General features: G+C 41.3%; 2 protein-coding genes across 19 annotated transcripts in view; both read left to right on the top strand.

Annotated features, from left to right (window-relative positions):
* The window catches only part of LOC123856088 (KRAB domain-containing protein 5-like), a 212,269-nt gene extending 205,591 nt beyond the window's left edge, over positions 1 to 6,678 (top strand). For both annotated transcript variants that reach the window (XM_064581750.1, XM_064581748.1), the window contains 3 exons: positions 4,619 to 4,719; positions 5,298 to 5,424; positions 6,648 to 6,678. In XM_064581750.1, the coding sequence (XP_064437820.1) occupies positions 4,619 to 4,640 (22 nt within the window). In that variant the 3' untranslated portion in view covers positions 4,641 to 4,719; positions 5,298 to 5,424; positions 6,648 to 6,678. The remainder of the gene's footprint in view (positions 1 to 4,618; positions 4,720 to 5,297; positions 5,425 to 6,647) is intronic.
* LOC123856141 (KRAB domain-containing protein 5-like) overlaps positions 4,862 to 16,086 on the top strand; it is a 119,853-nt gene continuing 108,628 nt past the window's right edge. For 3 of the 17 annotated variants that reach the window (XM_064581836.1, XM_064581831.1, XM_064581830.1), the window contains exons 1-2: positions 4,876 to 5,424; positions 6,648 to 6,743. In XM_064581836.1, the coding sequence (XP_064437906.1) occupies positions 5,265 to 5,424; positions 6,648 to 6,743 (256 nt within the window). In that variant the 5' untranslated portion in view covers positions 4,876 to 5,264. Of the gene's footprint in view, positions 5,425 to 6,647; positions 6,744 to 9,863; positions 13,308 to 16,086 lie in introns of those variants that run through there. The other 14 variants (XM_064581845.1, XM_064581848.1, XM_064581840.1 and 11 more) reach the window with 9 other exon arrangements.

Genomic DNA, 16,086 nt, shown 5'->3' with positions numbered 1-16,086 from the left:
ATTTGTCTCTGGTAATATCCCATATTCTTTGAAAGACCCCCCAATTTAGATTCCTCTACATAGTTACAGAGGGGAGTATGTTTCTCTTGGGCCTCCAGGGTATCAATTGCCTTTATTCCCAAAGAATGTTCATGCCAAGGTATCCTATCTTGGGGCAGTGTACCCTTGGTCCCTACAAAACTTTGCTTTAATGTTGTCTCTGTATGTAGACCACTGTGTTATATAAACTCTTGGTCAGATAACCCTAGTTAAAACTTACTTTCTTCCATTTATGTGTGTCAAAATACTCTCATAAAAGAGAAACAAATTATCTTGGTGTTTTCTTTTTTGTTGTTTGTTTGAATTAACTTGTACAAATTGTTATGATGCTATCTAGTGACTAGTAAATGTTTAAAAGGGATTGTTGTTGGGGCGCCTGGGTGGCTCAGTCATTAAGCGTCTGCCTTAGGCTCAGGTCATGGTCCCAGGGTCCTGGGAGCCTGCTTCTCCCTCTCCCACTCCCCCTGCTTGTGTGCTCTCTCTCTCTCTCTCTGTCGAATAAATAAAATCTTTAAAGAAAAAATAAATTAAAAGGATTGTTGTTGCCATTCTTCATAGTCTAGTAGAGCCTATAATTGCCATGAAATCATTCCATTCGAACTCCTCAGTAACAGTATTTGGGGAAACCATTTTTCTAGAATTCCACAATGTACTCTCTTCTCTACTGAGGACAATACTAGATTGAAATGTAAAGAATTCAACAAAATTCATATTCCTATTTTTAAAATAAATGAGTTTTGGGGCACCAGGGTGGCTCAGTCGGTTAAGCATCTGCCTTCAGCTCAGGTCATGATCCCAGGGTCCTGGGATCGAGCCCCACATTGTGCTCCCTGTTTAGCGGAATCCTGCTTCTCCCTCTCCCACTCCCCCTGCTTGTGCTCTCTCTCTCTCTGTCAAATAAATAAATAAAATCTTTAAAAAAATAATAAAATAAAAATTAAAAAAATCTAAGCCAGACCTGTTCACCTCTTTGGAGTCAAGAAGGAACCCTAGGATGTGAAGAGAAAGGAGCCTTACATCCAGGTAGGTGGGAATGAGTAAAGCAGATGACGCAGGTGAATTGCAAAGGTCGAGCAAGAGACGACACCTTCAAATATGATTTGGGAAGCACTACTTAAAATAATTTTCTCAAAATGTATCTGAATTGTGGTATGATTAATACTCAAATGTTTTATATAGCAATGGTACTCAGCAAATTTTAAAGCAATCATGGTCTTTCTTTATTCAGCAATGTCTGTTGTGGTTGTTGCTTCTAAATGATGAATTATAGCCTTGGCATTCTGTGTCAGAGTTGGAATATCTCTTAATAACAAATTCTCGGGTGCCTGGGTGGCTCAGATAGTTAAGTGTCTGCCTTCGGCTCAGGTCATGATCTCAGGGTCCTGGGATCGAGTCCCACATCGGGCTCCCTGCTCTGCGGGGAGCCTGCTTCTCCCTCTGCCTCTCTCTCTCTCTCTCTGTCTCTCATGAATAAATAAATAAAATCTTTAATAAAAAAAAAAATAACAAATTCTCTGAGGTCATTGAAATGCTCCTCCATGAAATTTTTATTGGAGCATTTTATGATTGACTGTAATGAAACTTCTGAGCTATTTGTGACACATAAAACATGCTAGTACTTCAAATGCTTGCTTTTCTTTAGTGCACAGTCTCAGTTTATAATTATTGTTATATGGAAGGATCCTATTATAATAACATATCTGTTTTATTCAGAATTATTGCAGTTGACATTTATTCTTTTACAATTCAATAAGAAAGCTTCATTTTTAATAGTAGCTTCTACAGCATTAATGAATTGTGCTTTTCTTTTTTAATCTATGTTTTATAGTTTTTTTTTTTAAGATTTTATTTATTTATTTTATTTATTTACTTGACAGAGACACAGTGAGAGAGGGAACACAAGCAGGAGGAGCGGGAGATCATGACCCGAGCCAAAGGCAGACGCACAACGACTTGAGCCACCCAGGCGCCCCTCTTCTTGTTGTTTCTTTTGGGATGAATTCCTCTGTCTTGGCATTTTGTCTAGGTCTGTCTGTTGTGTGTTAGGAAAGCCTGTGCCTGGTCCTATTTCCACTAAAGTCGAAGCTTTGCAGCACTCCATGATCAGTAGACCTGGTGCTTGCGGGGTTTGTGCTGGTGTTCTAGGGGAGGGGAGCTGTTGCTGCTCTGGGGGCCTATCACACTGGCCCTATTTAAAAAAGGCACCTGCAGAGGGCACTGCACCGTGTGCACTGTGCCCCTTGTTGAAGTCTGTCCCTGCTGATGGGAGGGATGAAAAATGGCATTGGCCCACTCTCTTCCCCAGGAGGGGAGTTTGCACCTGCCACTGTTTAGGAAGCCCACATAAAGGAGCAAATAATCTCCCCTCTGTGTCCAAGGCTTCCGTCAGATCCCTGCCTTCACCCCATCTCTGTCCATGCTGTCTGCCTGCAGGGCAGCATGGAGCGGTACTCCTGTGTTTTATCTGAGGCACTCAGCTGGGTTTCAGAAGGAGAGGTTGACATAGTCTTTGAGACTTTAAGTCTAAAAAACTCCCCTACCCTCGGACACTCTAATAATCAACTTCCCTTCTTCCTCTTTGTATATGATAGGGAAAGGAATGCCCTTGGAGCTCTCCCCCAGAAACATGGGGACCATTTCCCCAGAGGGTATGATAGCCATCAACAGGACCCTGTGGCTTGGCAATGTCCCCCTGGCTTCAGAGCCATTCCTGCCACTGCCCCTTAGTTAAGACCACTGAAAAAATAGTCATGGGGTCCCCTTTAACAATGTTGTGCTCTCGAACTCCAGGAAATAGACGCTCGGATCATGTGACACGTGTAAAAAAGGGCCAAATCCTAACTGGACCTGCACACCATCTGGTGATCTGAAGGCCAAGATTTCCCAGAATTGGAACAGATAACATCTGGGGACACAGCTTCCCCAAGATTTCCAGACCAGGCTGGATACCTTTTCTCACTGTTGCTTCTTTTATCTCTTTTTTTTGGGGGGGGAAAGAAAATGCCTTTTATCTGCACTTCCCGATCTCTTGCAAAATCTTGAAACCTCTTTTGGTTATGACCTTTACAGAAACAGTCACATTATAATCCCGTCCACATTTCTGAAGGTTTAGAAGTTGCAGACTTCGGGGCGCCTGGGTGGCTCAGTTGGTTAAGCGACTGCCTTCGGCTCAGGTCATGATCCTGGAGTCCCGGGATCAAGTCCCGCATCGGGCTCCCTGCTCGGCAGGGAGTCTGCTTCTCCCTCTGACCCTCCTCCCTCTCATGCTCTCTCTCATTCTCTCTCTCTCAAATAAATAAAATCTTAAAAAAAAAAAAAATTGCAAAGGTTTATTTCTCTAAGTTCTGATATTCCTGTCTTATGAGTGTTTTCATAAGAAAACTTTTAAAATCTTTTAAGAGGGCACCTGGGTGGCTCATTCGGTTGAGCGGCTGCCTTCAGCTCAGGTCATGATCCTGGGGTCCTGGGATCGAGTTCTGCATCGGGATCCCTGCTCAGTGGGGAGTCTGCTTCTCCCTCTGCCCCCTCCCCCAGCTTGTGATTTCTTTCTCACACTCGCTCTCTCTCTCTCTCAAATAAATAAATAAAATCTTTTTAAAAAATCAAACACATTAGTTTATTTTAAAAAAATATTTTAAGAAATAATACTGGGGGCACCTGGGTGGCTCAGTGGGTTAAGCGTCTGCCTTTGGCTCAGGTTATGATCTCAAGGTCCTGGAATAGAGCCCTTCTCCCTCACCCTCTTCCTCCCCCCGCTCATGCACTCTCTCTCTCTCTCAAATAAATAAAATATTTTTAAAAAATGATACTGAAGGTTAGGTCTTTAGAATACTTCTTTGCTATATTCCAGAGCCTTTTCTCCATTTTCTCCAACCTAGCTTCCAAATAGGCATGAACAGTTGTCACTTTGAATTACTGTCCTGAAACTTTGAGAAATGTTCTCTCTTTCTTTTAAGATTTTATTTATTTGACACAGAGAGAGAGAGAGCACAATCAGGGAGAGCAGCAGAGGGAGAAGTAGGCCCCCCACTGAGCGGGAGCCTAGATAAATTCTAGGTCAGAGATCTTAGGTTAAAATCTAGTTTCTTACATTTACTGGAAGTGTAACAAAATCTTTTCTCTTTTTTTTAAAGATTTTTATTTATTATTTATTTGACAGAGAGAGACACAGCGAGAGAGGGAACACAAGCAGGGGGAGTGGGAGAGGAAGAAGCAGGCTTCCCGCGGAGCAGGGAGCCTGACGCGGGGCTCGATCCCACGACCCCAGGATCATGACCTGAGCTGAAGGCAGATGCTTAACGACTGAGCCACCCAGGCGCCCCAAAATATTTTCAAAAAAGAGGAAGAATAATATGTTTGGTTTTCTAGATTAATTTTCTGTGTTTTTTATTTTATGCGTGTGTGTTAATCTATAAAAACTGTTAGAATCTAGTAACTGCTAATGCTCAGAAAGTATTGTTGCCTTTCTTGCTTTTATAGTAGAAGCTGTAATAAACCCATTGATTTCCCATACTCTGAAAATTCTTCTCCTTGGAGTCCTACCTCTTTGTTATTCAAAAGTGTATCCTTTCATCCTTAGGCAAATACCTTGTTATAAATGAGACTCAGTTCCCATCCTAACTCCTGAATCAGAGCCTGCATTTTAACAAGATCTCCAAATCGCTGCTGTGAAATTCTAATGTGAGTAAGATATATTTTTGGGTGCCTGGGTGGCTCAGTTGGTTAAGCGACTGCCTTCGGCTCAGGTCATGATCCTGGAGTCCCTGGATCGAGTCCCGCATCGGGCTCCCTGCTCGGCAAGGAGTCTGCTTCTCCCTCTGACCCTCCCGACCCTCCCCCCTCTCGTGTGCTCTCTCTCTCAGTCTCTCTCTCTCAAATAAATAAATAAAATCGTTTTTAAAAAAATTAAGATATATTTTTAACCCACTCAAACTTTTCATTTAAGAAATATACACAACTTATACTCTATGATATAAATACAGTACTCAAACATGTGTATGCCTCTATTGAAACCTTCAGTTTCAACTTATCTTGGAGAAATACGGAGGATTTATAGTGGTTCTGTGGATCATATGCCACCTTGTTACCTAAAATTTAGAGAATAAATAGAAGTATATTACTCTGTTAAAAATTATCTTACTGGATAAAGCAGGACACTCACCTCAGCCAGAACCATTTGTCCTAACTCCTTCTTTTCACTTTGGGTAAAATTATGAACTCTGTCAATGGCCACTTGGTCACTGTGGTATTTATTGCAGGGACTGCTGACATTCAGGGATGTGGCCATCGAATTCTCTCAAGAGGAGCGAGGATGCCTGAACCACACTCAGAGGGAACTGTACAGGGATGTGATGTTAGAGAACTACGGACACCTCCTCTTCTTGGGTGAGGATAAGGTCCTGTAACTGAACTAACATGAGTTCACTCCATGGTGAGTTACAGGTAGAAGCTACACAATATGGAGGTCTCACTCAGTGGAAACTGTATTTGCAGCATATAAGGAGATCAAGGGAATAACTTCCAAAGCTGTGACTCCCCAAGCAAGGGTGAATGGGTTCCTTTTATTTAGGGTTAGGATGAGTATCTGAAAGGGGAGTTTTATCATCATACGTAGTGTTGGGCATAAGGTAGGCACACAAACACATGTGTACTTAGGAAACAAGCCTAAACATGTATCCCATGTTGTATTAATCAAACCAGGGCTCCTTCTCGGGTGGAAATTTTATTATAATGAACTACAGGTAAGTGTCTGACACTTCACGGTCCACCTCTTAGGTGTGAATCTATCCAGGAAGCTCAAACTGCTCTATGTTGGGCAGAGCTTTTGTCTTGTCCTAAAGATAAGAGTAGCATTCCTTAAATAAGAGGGAGGGTCAGTGGGGGTCTTACTGGTGACGGTTTTAGCCTCATTAACTTCATGGGGCATGGTTCCAAATCCACACTCAGGGTTTTGTTCCTTCCTTGAAGAATGTCTCTTGGAAGATTCTTTTTTGCATGAGTAGAATTCAGATCCCTGCAGTAAGAGAAAGAAGTAGGGATTTGTAGGTGTTGAGATAAAACTCTTCATGATGCTTCATCTTCAGTTTTAGCTACCCCTTCCTTAAGGTACCATCATCATTTACTGTAGATGAGTGATAATTCTAAATATTGAGTGACATTAAATGGTATTGCCCACATCTTGAATTCTAATTTCAATCCCTTGTTATTGTATCAGTAATACTTGGCTTAAGATCTGAAAGTTGGAAATCTCTCCTTTGTGTTCTAAAGGAGCTGTTGTGCAACAATGTTTGGGAAATCATTTTCTAGAATACTACGATGTCCTCTTTACTGAGTGCAAAACTGGATTGAAAATTAGAACCTCCAGCAATACTCATATTCTTTTTTTTTTTTTTAATATTTTATTTATTTACTTGACAGAGAGAGACACAGCGAGAGAGGGAACACAAGCAGAGGGAGCGGGAAAGGGAGAAGCAGGCTTCCCACTGAGCAGGAAGCCTGATGCGGGGCTCGATCCCAGGACCCTGGGATCATGACCTGAGCCGAAGGCAGACGCTTAACGACTGAGCCACTCAGGTGTCCCCATATTCTTTTTTTTTTTTAATAAACAGGTCTTGTTGTGTCAAAGCCAGACCTGGTCACCTTTTTGGAGCAAAAAAAGGAGCTCTGGGATGTGAAGAGAAAGGAGAGCATAGCCACACACCCAGGTAGGTGGAAATGAATGAAGCAGATAATGGAGGTGAGGCCCAACGTTCAAGGAGAAAGCCAGACAGACCTTTAAGTGTGATTTGCTCTCTTTGAATGGAAATAAGTTTGAGAAGCCTAGGTTTATTTCTTTTGCTGTCACAGAGGGACATCTGCTATCCAACATTATCAAGCTCTTACATACTCTAAGGATCCTCCTTCAGCTCCAGTGATGGTCCATCACATCCACAGGGAGGGCCCAGGGCCTCCCCTTGGTCTGTGAGGGCCACAGAGATCTCAGTGCTTTTCCCTTGTTCTTGGGGCCCCAGGGAAATCTGTGCATATTTTCTGAGGACCTGTATGAGAAGCTGTTTCTATTTATGCCTCATGTCCAAAGTGTGTGAGGGGAATGCTAGGCATATTGGGGTTTTTTGCAGAAATGCCAGGAACACTGGATACAGACCTCACATGTTTTCTCTTTTTGATTTCCAATCTTTGGGAGACTTAAAGCTTAATCATACAAAATTGAGACACATTGTTTTCATCCAAAAACAAACCACCTCCCTAAAATGAGAAATTCTAATGCTTCATTTCACTTCCAAATGTCCTTTTTATTGGGGTACCTGGGTGGCTCAGTCAGTTAAGTGTCTGCCTTTGGCTCAGGTCATGATCCCAGGGTCCTAGAATAGAGTCCCACGTCAGGCTCCCTGCTGGGGCGGAGGGGGCTGCTTCTCCCTCTGCCTCTGTCTCTCATGAATAAATAAATAAAATCTTTTTTTAAAAGTCCTTTTTATTTATACACAGTATCATTAGAAATTTTGTTTATATGCTCCAATCCACAATGATAAAAGAATTAATCCATTTACCTCATGAATTCTGAAATAAATTAAGGACATAAAGGAGGTTAAAACATTGCCCACCATTATAGTACAGTCTCACTTGTTACCTTATTTCTGAATAACTTGTGTCACTTTATAATTCTGTGTTGTTTAGTACAAAGAGATTCGAGACTGTGTCCCATATGTTTTTTACTTTTTGATTGGATCTATGTCAAACTTAGGTGACCTTTTAGATTGAAAAGTTTTGATAGGAAATTCTTGAATGTGTACATATTATGTAAGAAGTAATAGTAAGTATCTGTATTTATTAAAATATTTAGCTCACAAATTTAAATTTATTTTAGTAAAAAAGTTACTAGGTTTTTCATTCATGTCCCTCAACATGTAACTGAGTCTTGGTATAACTTAATCCCAAATATTTATTTTATTTAATGCTCAGCATTTTTACAACTTTCACTTCTTCCTTTATTTACAAATGAAGAGGTTTATTTGTTTGTTTGTGGGTTTGTTGTTTTTTTTTTATCCTTCTACAGGGTGACTTAAAGCCCTTATTATTGTGTTAAGAATGGGAACACTAAATTAATACCATAATAAATTTCTCCAGTGTCTTTTTTTTTTTTTATTTGCGAGAGAGAGAATGAGAGACAGAGAGCATGAGAGGGGAAGGATCAGAGGGAGAAGCAGACCTCCCGCTGAGCCAGGAGCCCGATGCGGGACTCGATCCCGGGACTCCAGGATCATGACCTGAGCCGAATGCAGTCGCCTAACCAACTGAGCCACCCAGATGCCCCTCCAGTGTCTTTTAAATGCTTAGTGAAAAACTGTTATTTCAAACTGTTGCCTTTACTGTGAAATGTTCCTGCCCTACAATACAGACTCATGATTTGAAAAGTTTGCTCTCTATGATTTCACAGTCATGGTTAAGACTTCTAGTTATATGGAAGAAATCTTTTTTAATAGTACATCTATGTTGTATTCAGAATTTAGATGATGAATTTTCTCTTGTTTTTCCATTTACAACTCTGTATCTCCAATTTTGGGTAGGATCCATGATATTAGTCAATCGTGTTTTAAATTTTTACAAATATATTATGATTTTGGATCAAAATTTTCTTTTTTTTTTTTGGTTTTATTTATTTATTTGACACAGAGAGAGACACAGCAAGAGAGGGAACACAAGCAGGGGGAGCGGGAGAGGGAGAAACAAGCTTCCCATGGAGCAGGGAGCCCGATGCGGGGCTCCATCCCAGGACCCTGGGATCATGACCTGAGCCGAAGGCAGACACTTAATGACTGAGCCACCCAGGTGCCCCTTGGATCAAAACTTTCAACTCACTATTTTTAAAGAGATCTGGGGTTTAATTCAAGTGTATATCCCAGCCATGTGTCTATTGCAAACAGAATTCTCTGTCATTATATCACTCCGACTCTGCTCATAACTTCTTTATTTCTATTCTTGGTTAATGGTCAATCATTACTTTATCCTGAATAGTCATGAAAATTAAATCTATTTCATCATCTATTTATTCTCTTTTCGTATTTTTTTTTAATTCTAATTGTGGTTAAAAAAATGGCATAAAAGGGGCGCTTGGGTGGCTCAGTCATTAAGCGTCTGCCTTCGGCTCAGGTCATGATCCCGGGGTCCTGGAATCAAGCCCCACATTGGGCTCCCTGCTCCGCAGGAAGCCTGCTTCTCTCTCTCTCCCACTCCCCCTGCTTGTGTTCCCTCTCTAGCTGTATCTCTCTCTGTCAAATAAATAAATAAAATCTTAAAAAAAAAAAAAAGGCATAAAATTTACCATCAAAGTATTGTGGACTGAACATTTCGAATTATTGTGTGAACAGTAATTACTTCACCTATCACATTACTGGGCAAACAAGTTCTGTTACTTTCTCTTCTTGCAAAAGTAAAACTTAATACCTGTTAAACAATCACTTTCTCATTTCCCTCTACCCTAAGTCCCTGGCAGGTACCGTTTTAATTTTTTATGAGTTTCAGTACCTTAGATTACTCACACAAGTGGATTCCTACAGAATCTGTCCCTTTGTGACTCATTTGTGTCACTTGATATAATGTCCTCAAGGTTTATCCAAGTTCTATTATGTCACAATATCTGTATCTTCTCAAGGCTCGAAAATGTTTCATGATGTGTATATGCTGCATGTTTTCTTTATCCCTTTAACTATGCATAGGTATTTAAGTTGATTGTACCTATTTTGGGCTCTTGTGTGTAAAGCTGAAATGGCTATAAATGTGCAAATATTAATTGAATTCTTTTCTAACTTTTTAAATTTTTTTTAAAGATCTTATTTGTCAGAGAAAGAGAGAGAGAGAGCACAAGCAGGGGGAGCGGCAGAGAGAGAAGCAGGCTCCCCGCTGAGCAAGGAGCCTGACGCGGGGCTCGATCCCAGGACCCTGAGATCACGACCTGAGCCGAAGGCAGACAGATGCTTAACCAACTGAGCCACGCAGGCACCCCAAGCCATCTTATTTTGTAAAAAAAAAAAAAAGCTTTTCTCACTTGTGGGATTTCTGAGTGTATCAAAGAAATTGCATGATTAAAACAGAGGTAAATGGTTGAAAGAATGATAAACTCAATGTCGGAATCCTGAGTTCTGCCAGTGGGAAGATTTCTAGATGTCAGGCTTCAGGCCTCTTCAGATGGAGTCCAGGCAGTGGCAATCTGACAGATTTTCCTGGTCTGCCGTTGAGCTTTCTGAGTGGTCCACAGAGCAAGAGGCAAGAAGATTGTGTAAACATGGGCCATTTGGGCAGTTTCTCTGAAGTTTACGTGGAGTCAACTAGCTTCAGTTTGTAGGAACAAAGGGAAGTTTTGGTCCTCAGTGAATCCAAGTCAAGGGAATGGGATAAAATTGGAAAACTTAGTTTGCAGAGTCATAGCCAGATACTAGAGGAAACCAGGAGAATTCAGGATCTAGCCAGTTTTATAGGCAAACAACATCACAATTGGAATCTAACATCCATAAAAGTTTGTTATGAAAATAGAATTTTTCTCTCTAAAATTAACCTCCTCTTTAACAAACATAGTGAATTGAGACTATTTGTAAAATAAGCCTAGTTTTATTTTTTTTTAAGATTTTATTTATTTATTTGACAGAGAGAGACACAGCAAGAGAGGGAACACAAGCAGAGGGAGTCGGAGAGGGAGAAGCAGGGTCCCTAAAGAGCAAGGAGCCTGATGCGGGGCTCGATCCCAGGACCCTGGGACCATGACCTGAGCTGAAGGCAGACGCTTAACGACTGAGCCACCCAGGCGCCCCAAAAAATAAGCCTAGTTTTAACAAGCTTGGCCTAATTATTTATATAAGTGCAGCATGAATAGTGACTGGCTATATAGGGTCTTTGAAATCTGCTTTGCTGGAACTCTTTATAAGGAATTTCAGACTGAACTTTTATTTAAGTGTTTTTGTTTGGTTGATTTGCTTGTTTTGTTTTTTGTAATCTTTACACCCAGTGTGGGCTCAAACTTATGACCCCAAGGTCAAGAGTCGGATGCTCTTCCAACTGAGCCACCCAGGTGCCCCTCAGAATGAATTTTTATTTTTTATTTTTTTATTCTTATGTTAATCCCCATACATTGCATCATTAGTTCTAGATGAAGTGTTCCATGATTCACTGTTTGTGCACAACACCCAGTGCTCCATGCAGAACGTGCCCTCCTCAATACCCACCACCAGGCTAACCCATCCTCCCACCCCCCTCCCCCCTCAGAATGAATTTTTAAAGCCTTGTGAGCTTAAGAAGCCAGGCCAAATACTTGCCATCAAATTCACCTGTAATACCTATAGATGTGGGTACTTCTTCTCTTCTTGAGTCCCCAAAGTATCTTCAGGTTCTTATGCCTGCCAGAAAGTGAACTTATTTAATCACCTGGTAAGGCTCTTGAAAACACTGCAAGCAAGGTACCATGCAGATTATTTCAAGGGGCTTTATTGGTTTCATAAAGGTGACCTTAGTTCCTTAAAGCTATCTGTTCACATCTGAGTCTATAACGCTCTCAAATATGACATTCCTATCAAAGCCTTGGTAGTATAACCAACATTTCCCATGATGATCCATTGCAAGGAGAAGAGATTCTTATTAGCCCAAAGGCTGATGGCTTGTTAGAAATGCAGACCCAGATCCCACTCCAGAACTCCTGAATCAGAATTGATTTTTTTTTTGAGTTGACATTTTTTTTTTAAAGATTTTATTTATTTATTTGAGAGAGAGAATGAGATAGAGAGAGCATGAGAGTGGGGAGGGTCAGAGGGAGAAGCAGACTCCCCGCTGAGCAGGGAGCCTGATGTGGAACTCGATCCCAGGACTCCAGAATCATGACCTGAGCCGAAGGTAGTCGCTTAACCAAATGAGCCACCCAGGGGCCCAGAGTTGACATTTTTAATAAGGTCTCCGATTCCCTGTTGTGAAATTGGATTTCACATTAGAATTTTATAAGTTCACTTCTAAACTATTAACATTTTGGGTGCCTGGGTGGCTCAGTCGTTAAGCGTCTGCCTTCGGCTCAGGTCATGATCCCAGGGTCCTGGGATCGAGCCCCGGATCGGGCTCCCTGCTCAGAGGGAGGCCTGCTTCTCCCTCTCCCACTCCCCCTGCTTGTGTTCCCTCTCTCACTGTGTCTCTCTCTGTCAAATAAATAAAATGTTTAAAAAATAAATAAATAAAAAATAAACTATCAACATTTCCTTCTAATAAATATACACAACTTTTACTGTATGACATAAATACTCTAAAATGTACATGCTTGGGTTGATACCATTATTTTATAATACATGTAGGAGAAACATACAGTATTTTTATTGTTTTGGGGGGTCATATGCCATCCTCTTACTTCAGAGCTAGAGAATACATTACAGCATATTACTGTGTTGAAAATGATCTTATTGGATAAAGTAGGGAAAACACCTAAGCCAGAAACAGTTCTCCTAATTTCATCTTCAGTAAATTTGAATCCTACCCATCACCACTTGGTCAATGTGTTACTTATTTCTGGGGCTGCTGACCTATAGGGATGTGATGTTAGTGACCTACGGACACCTACTCTTCGTGGGTGAGGATATCTTCCTTCCAGATTTCCCAAGCCACACTCAGGGTTTTGTTCCTTCCTTTAAAGAGTATGGCTTCAAAGATTCTTCTTTGCGTGACTGGAATTCAGATCCCTGCAGTAAGGGACATAAGTAAGGGTTTATAGGTGCAGAGAAAAAAATCTTCACGGTGTTTCATCTTTAGCTTCCCCTTCCTTCCTTAAGGTAACATCATCATTTACCGTAGATTAGTGGTAATTCTAAAAATGCAGTTGTATAGGGATCCCTGGGTGGCTCAGTCAGTTAGACGTCTGCCTCTGGCTCAGGTCATGATCCCAGGGTTACGGGATTGAGTCCTGCATGGGACTCCCTGCTCAGTGAGGAGCCTGCTTCTTCTTCTGCCTCTGCTGCCCCCTACTTGTTCTCTCTCTCTCTCTCTCTGTAAGATAAAAAAATAAAATCTTTTTAAAAAATGCAGTTGTATAAAATGATACTGCTCCCAACTTAAACTCCATTTCCCGCCCTTTGTTTTTGTTTCTATTATACTCGGAAGTGGAGCTCAAGATCTGAACTTTGGAAATCCCTCCTGTGTGTTCTAAAAGGGGCTGTAGAAAACAGTATTTTGGGAAATTTTCTAGAATTCTACAATGTCTTCTCTACTGAGGAGAATACTGGATTGAAAATTAGAGACTCGGGTGCCTGGGTGGCTCAGTTGGTTAAGCGACTGCCTTCGGCTCAGGTCATGATCCTGGAGTCCCTGGATCAAGTCCCGCATCGGCCTCCCTGCTCGGCAGGGAGTCTGCTTCTCCCTCTGACCCTCCCGACCCTCCCCCCCTCCTGCTCTCTCTCTCTCAGTCTCTCTCTCAAATAAATAAATAAAATCTTTAAAAAAAAAAAAAAAGAAAGAAAATTAGAGACTCTCCAGCAAAATTCATATTCATTCCTTTTTTTAATAAGTGGGGTCTTGGGGCACCTGGGTGGCTCAGTCCGTGATGCATCTGCATTTGGCTTGGGTCGTGATCCTGGGGTCCAGGGATCAAGCCCCACATGGGGCTCCCTGCTCAGTGGAGAGCCTGCTTATCCCTTTCCCCCCTGCTCGCACTCTCTCTCATTATCTCTCTCAAATGAATAAATAAAATCTTTATAAATAAGTAAGTAAGTAAGTCTTGCTATACCTAAGCCAGACCTGGTTGCCTTTTTGGAGTCGAAGAAGGAGGCTGGGATATTAAGAGAAAGGAGAGAGTAGCCTTACATCCAGGTTGGTGGGAATGAATGAAGCAGATGACAGATGTGAGGTCCAGAAGTCAAGGAGGAAGCCAGACCTTAAAACGTGGTTTGGGAAACTTTGTTGAATGAAAATAATTTTCTGTAAGATTAAGCTCATTTCCCTTGCTATCACATGGCGACAATCCCATCTAACACTCCCCATTCTCCTACATCCTCTAAGGATTCTCTTTCTGCTCCCTTGGTCTTCCATCATATTCACAGTAAGGGCCAAAGAACTTTCCATTGCCTGTGAGGGCCTGCATGATATATCTGTGTTTCCATTGCTTTTGGGGACCTGGAGAAATCTGTGCATATTTCTGAGGAATTTGTGTGAAGTCATTTTTAAAACTTCATTTTGCCTCATGACAGAAATATGTAAGGGGAGTGGTCAGAACATTACGTTCAGAAAAGTTGTAAACACTGGAGACAGATATCACGTATCTTCTACTTTATGATTTCCAATCTTATGGAGGCCTCAAACATCATCTTACAAAATCGCAGTCAGTAATTTCATCCGAGTACAAGGCACCTCCCTAAAATGAGAACATCTAATCCTGTATTTCACTTCAAAATTTCCTTTTTCTTGGGTGCCTGGGTAGCTCATTTGGTTAAGCAGCTACCTTCTGCTCAGGTCATGATTCCAGGGTGCTGGGATCGAGTCCTAGGGAGCCTGCTTCTCCCTCTGCTTGCTGCTCCCCGTTTGTGCTCTCTCTCTCAAATAAATAAAATCTTAAAAAAATAATAATAGGGCGCCTGGGTGGCTCAGTCGTTAAGCGTCTGCCTTCGGCTCAGGTCATGATCCCGGGGTCCTGGGATCGAGCCCCACATCCTGCTCCCTGCTCAGCGGGAAGCCTGCTTCTCTCTCTCCCACTCCCCCTGCTTGTGTTCCTGCTCTCGCTGTCTCTCTCTCTGTCAAATAAATAAAATCTTTAAAAACAACATTAATAATAATAAAACTACAGTTATACACATGGATCATTTTTAAAAAAAATATCTATAATTTATTCAGAAATTTGGGGGGTTAAAATTTCTCTCATTCTTATTTTACAATTCCATAACAATGCTTCCTTTTGTATGACAGTTTCCACAACATTAATTAATCGTGCTTTTATTTTTTATCTCTGTTCTGTTTGTGGATGACAGTTTTCAACTTAGTACATTTTAAGGCTGTGTAGGATTTACTTCAAATAGGAATCAGCCATCTGTCAATTGCCAATAAAATTACGTGGGTCTTTGTTTTGTATAAATATTACCCATACATTGTTGGTTCATGAATTATCATGTTTCTTTTCTCGGTTTAGTGGTCAGTGGCTGTTTTATCCTCCCTTGGTGAATTGTTAGAATTAAGGTCATCATCTATTTAAGGATGAATTTATATTCCCTTTGTGAGAGAAATGCCTCTCTGAATTGAAGGTAATGTTTTAAAACTCAATGTTGTATCAATTTTAGGTTTTATAGTTTACTCTTAATTGTGGTTGTAAACATATGCCATAAAATTTTCCATTTTAACCATTTTATTTATTTTTATTTTTTTAAGATTTTATTTTTGCGAGAGAGAGCGCACGAGTGGGGGAGAGGGGCAGAGGGGAAGCAGGCTCCCTGCTGAGCAAGGAGCTGGATGCAGGACTCGATCCCAGGACCCCAGGATCATGACCTGAGCCAAAACAGACGCTTAACCGACTGAGCCACCCAGGCGCCCCCATTTTAACCACTTTAATCTGTAGAGTGAAGTATATTTATGTTGTTGTAAAACCAACCTCTGGAATTTCTCATCTTGCAAAGCAGTAAATCAGTACCTCTTAAACAACCACGTCTGCATGTTTCTCTATTCTAAGCTCCAGCAACTATACTTTCCTCCTTTTTTTTTCTTCGTACCTTCCTTGCCCTCGCCTTTCCTTCCTTCCTTCCTTCCTTCTCTTTCACTACATTAGGTTATTCACGTAAGTGAAATCAGTGTTTCGTTCTCTGTGACTCATTTACTTCACTTAGCGTAATGTCATAGATACGGGAAACAGCGGCAAAAGAAAAAAATTTTTAATTTCCTTACTGCCTACAGCCCATTGACAAATCCTTGAAACAGGTATGATGAGGGAGCAGAAGGCTGGCTGAAGACAAAGCATAAGCGGACACCCTGCAACCTCCCCCCACACCCCACTCCTGGGTGGGACCTGTGTGACATTCTTCCAGGAAGTTCCCAACTATCTTAATGTTAATG

This window comes from Mirounga angustirostris, unplaced genomic scaffold (assembly GCF_029215605.1).
Source record: "Mirounga angustirostris isolate CCGP_5_RB_7025 unplaced genomic scaffold, mMirAng1.0.hap1 SCAF_16, whole genome shotgun sequence".
NCBI lineage: Eukaryota > Metazoa > Chordata > Mammalia > Carnivora > Phocidae > Mirounga > Mirounga angustirostris.
The sequence above is the reverse complement of the archived record's forward strand: the minus strand, read 5'-3'. Positions and strand labels throughout refer to the sequence as shown.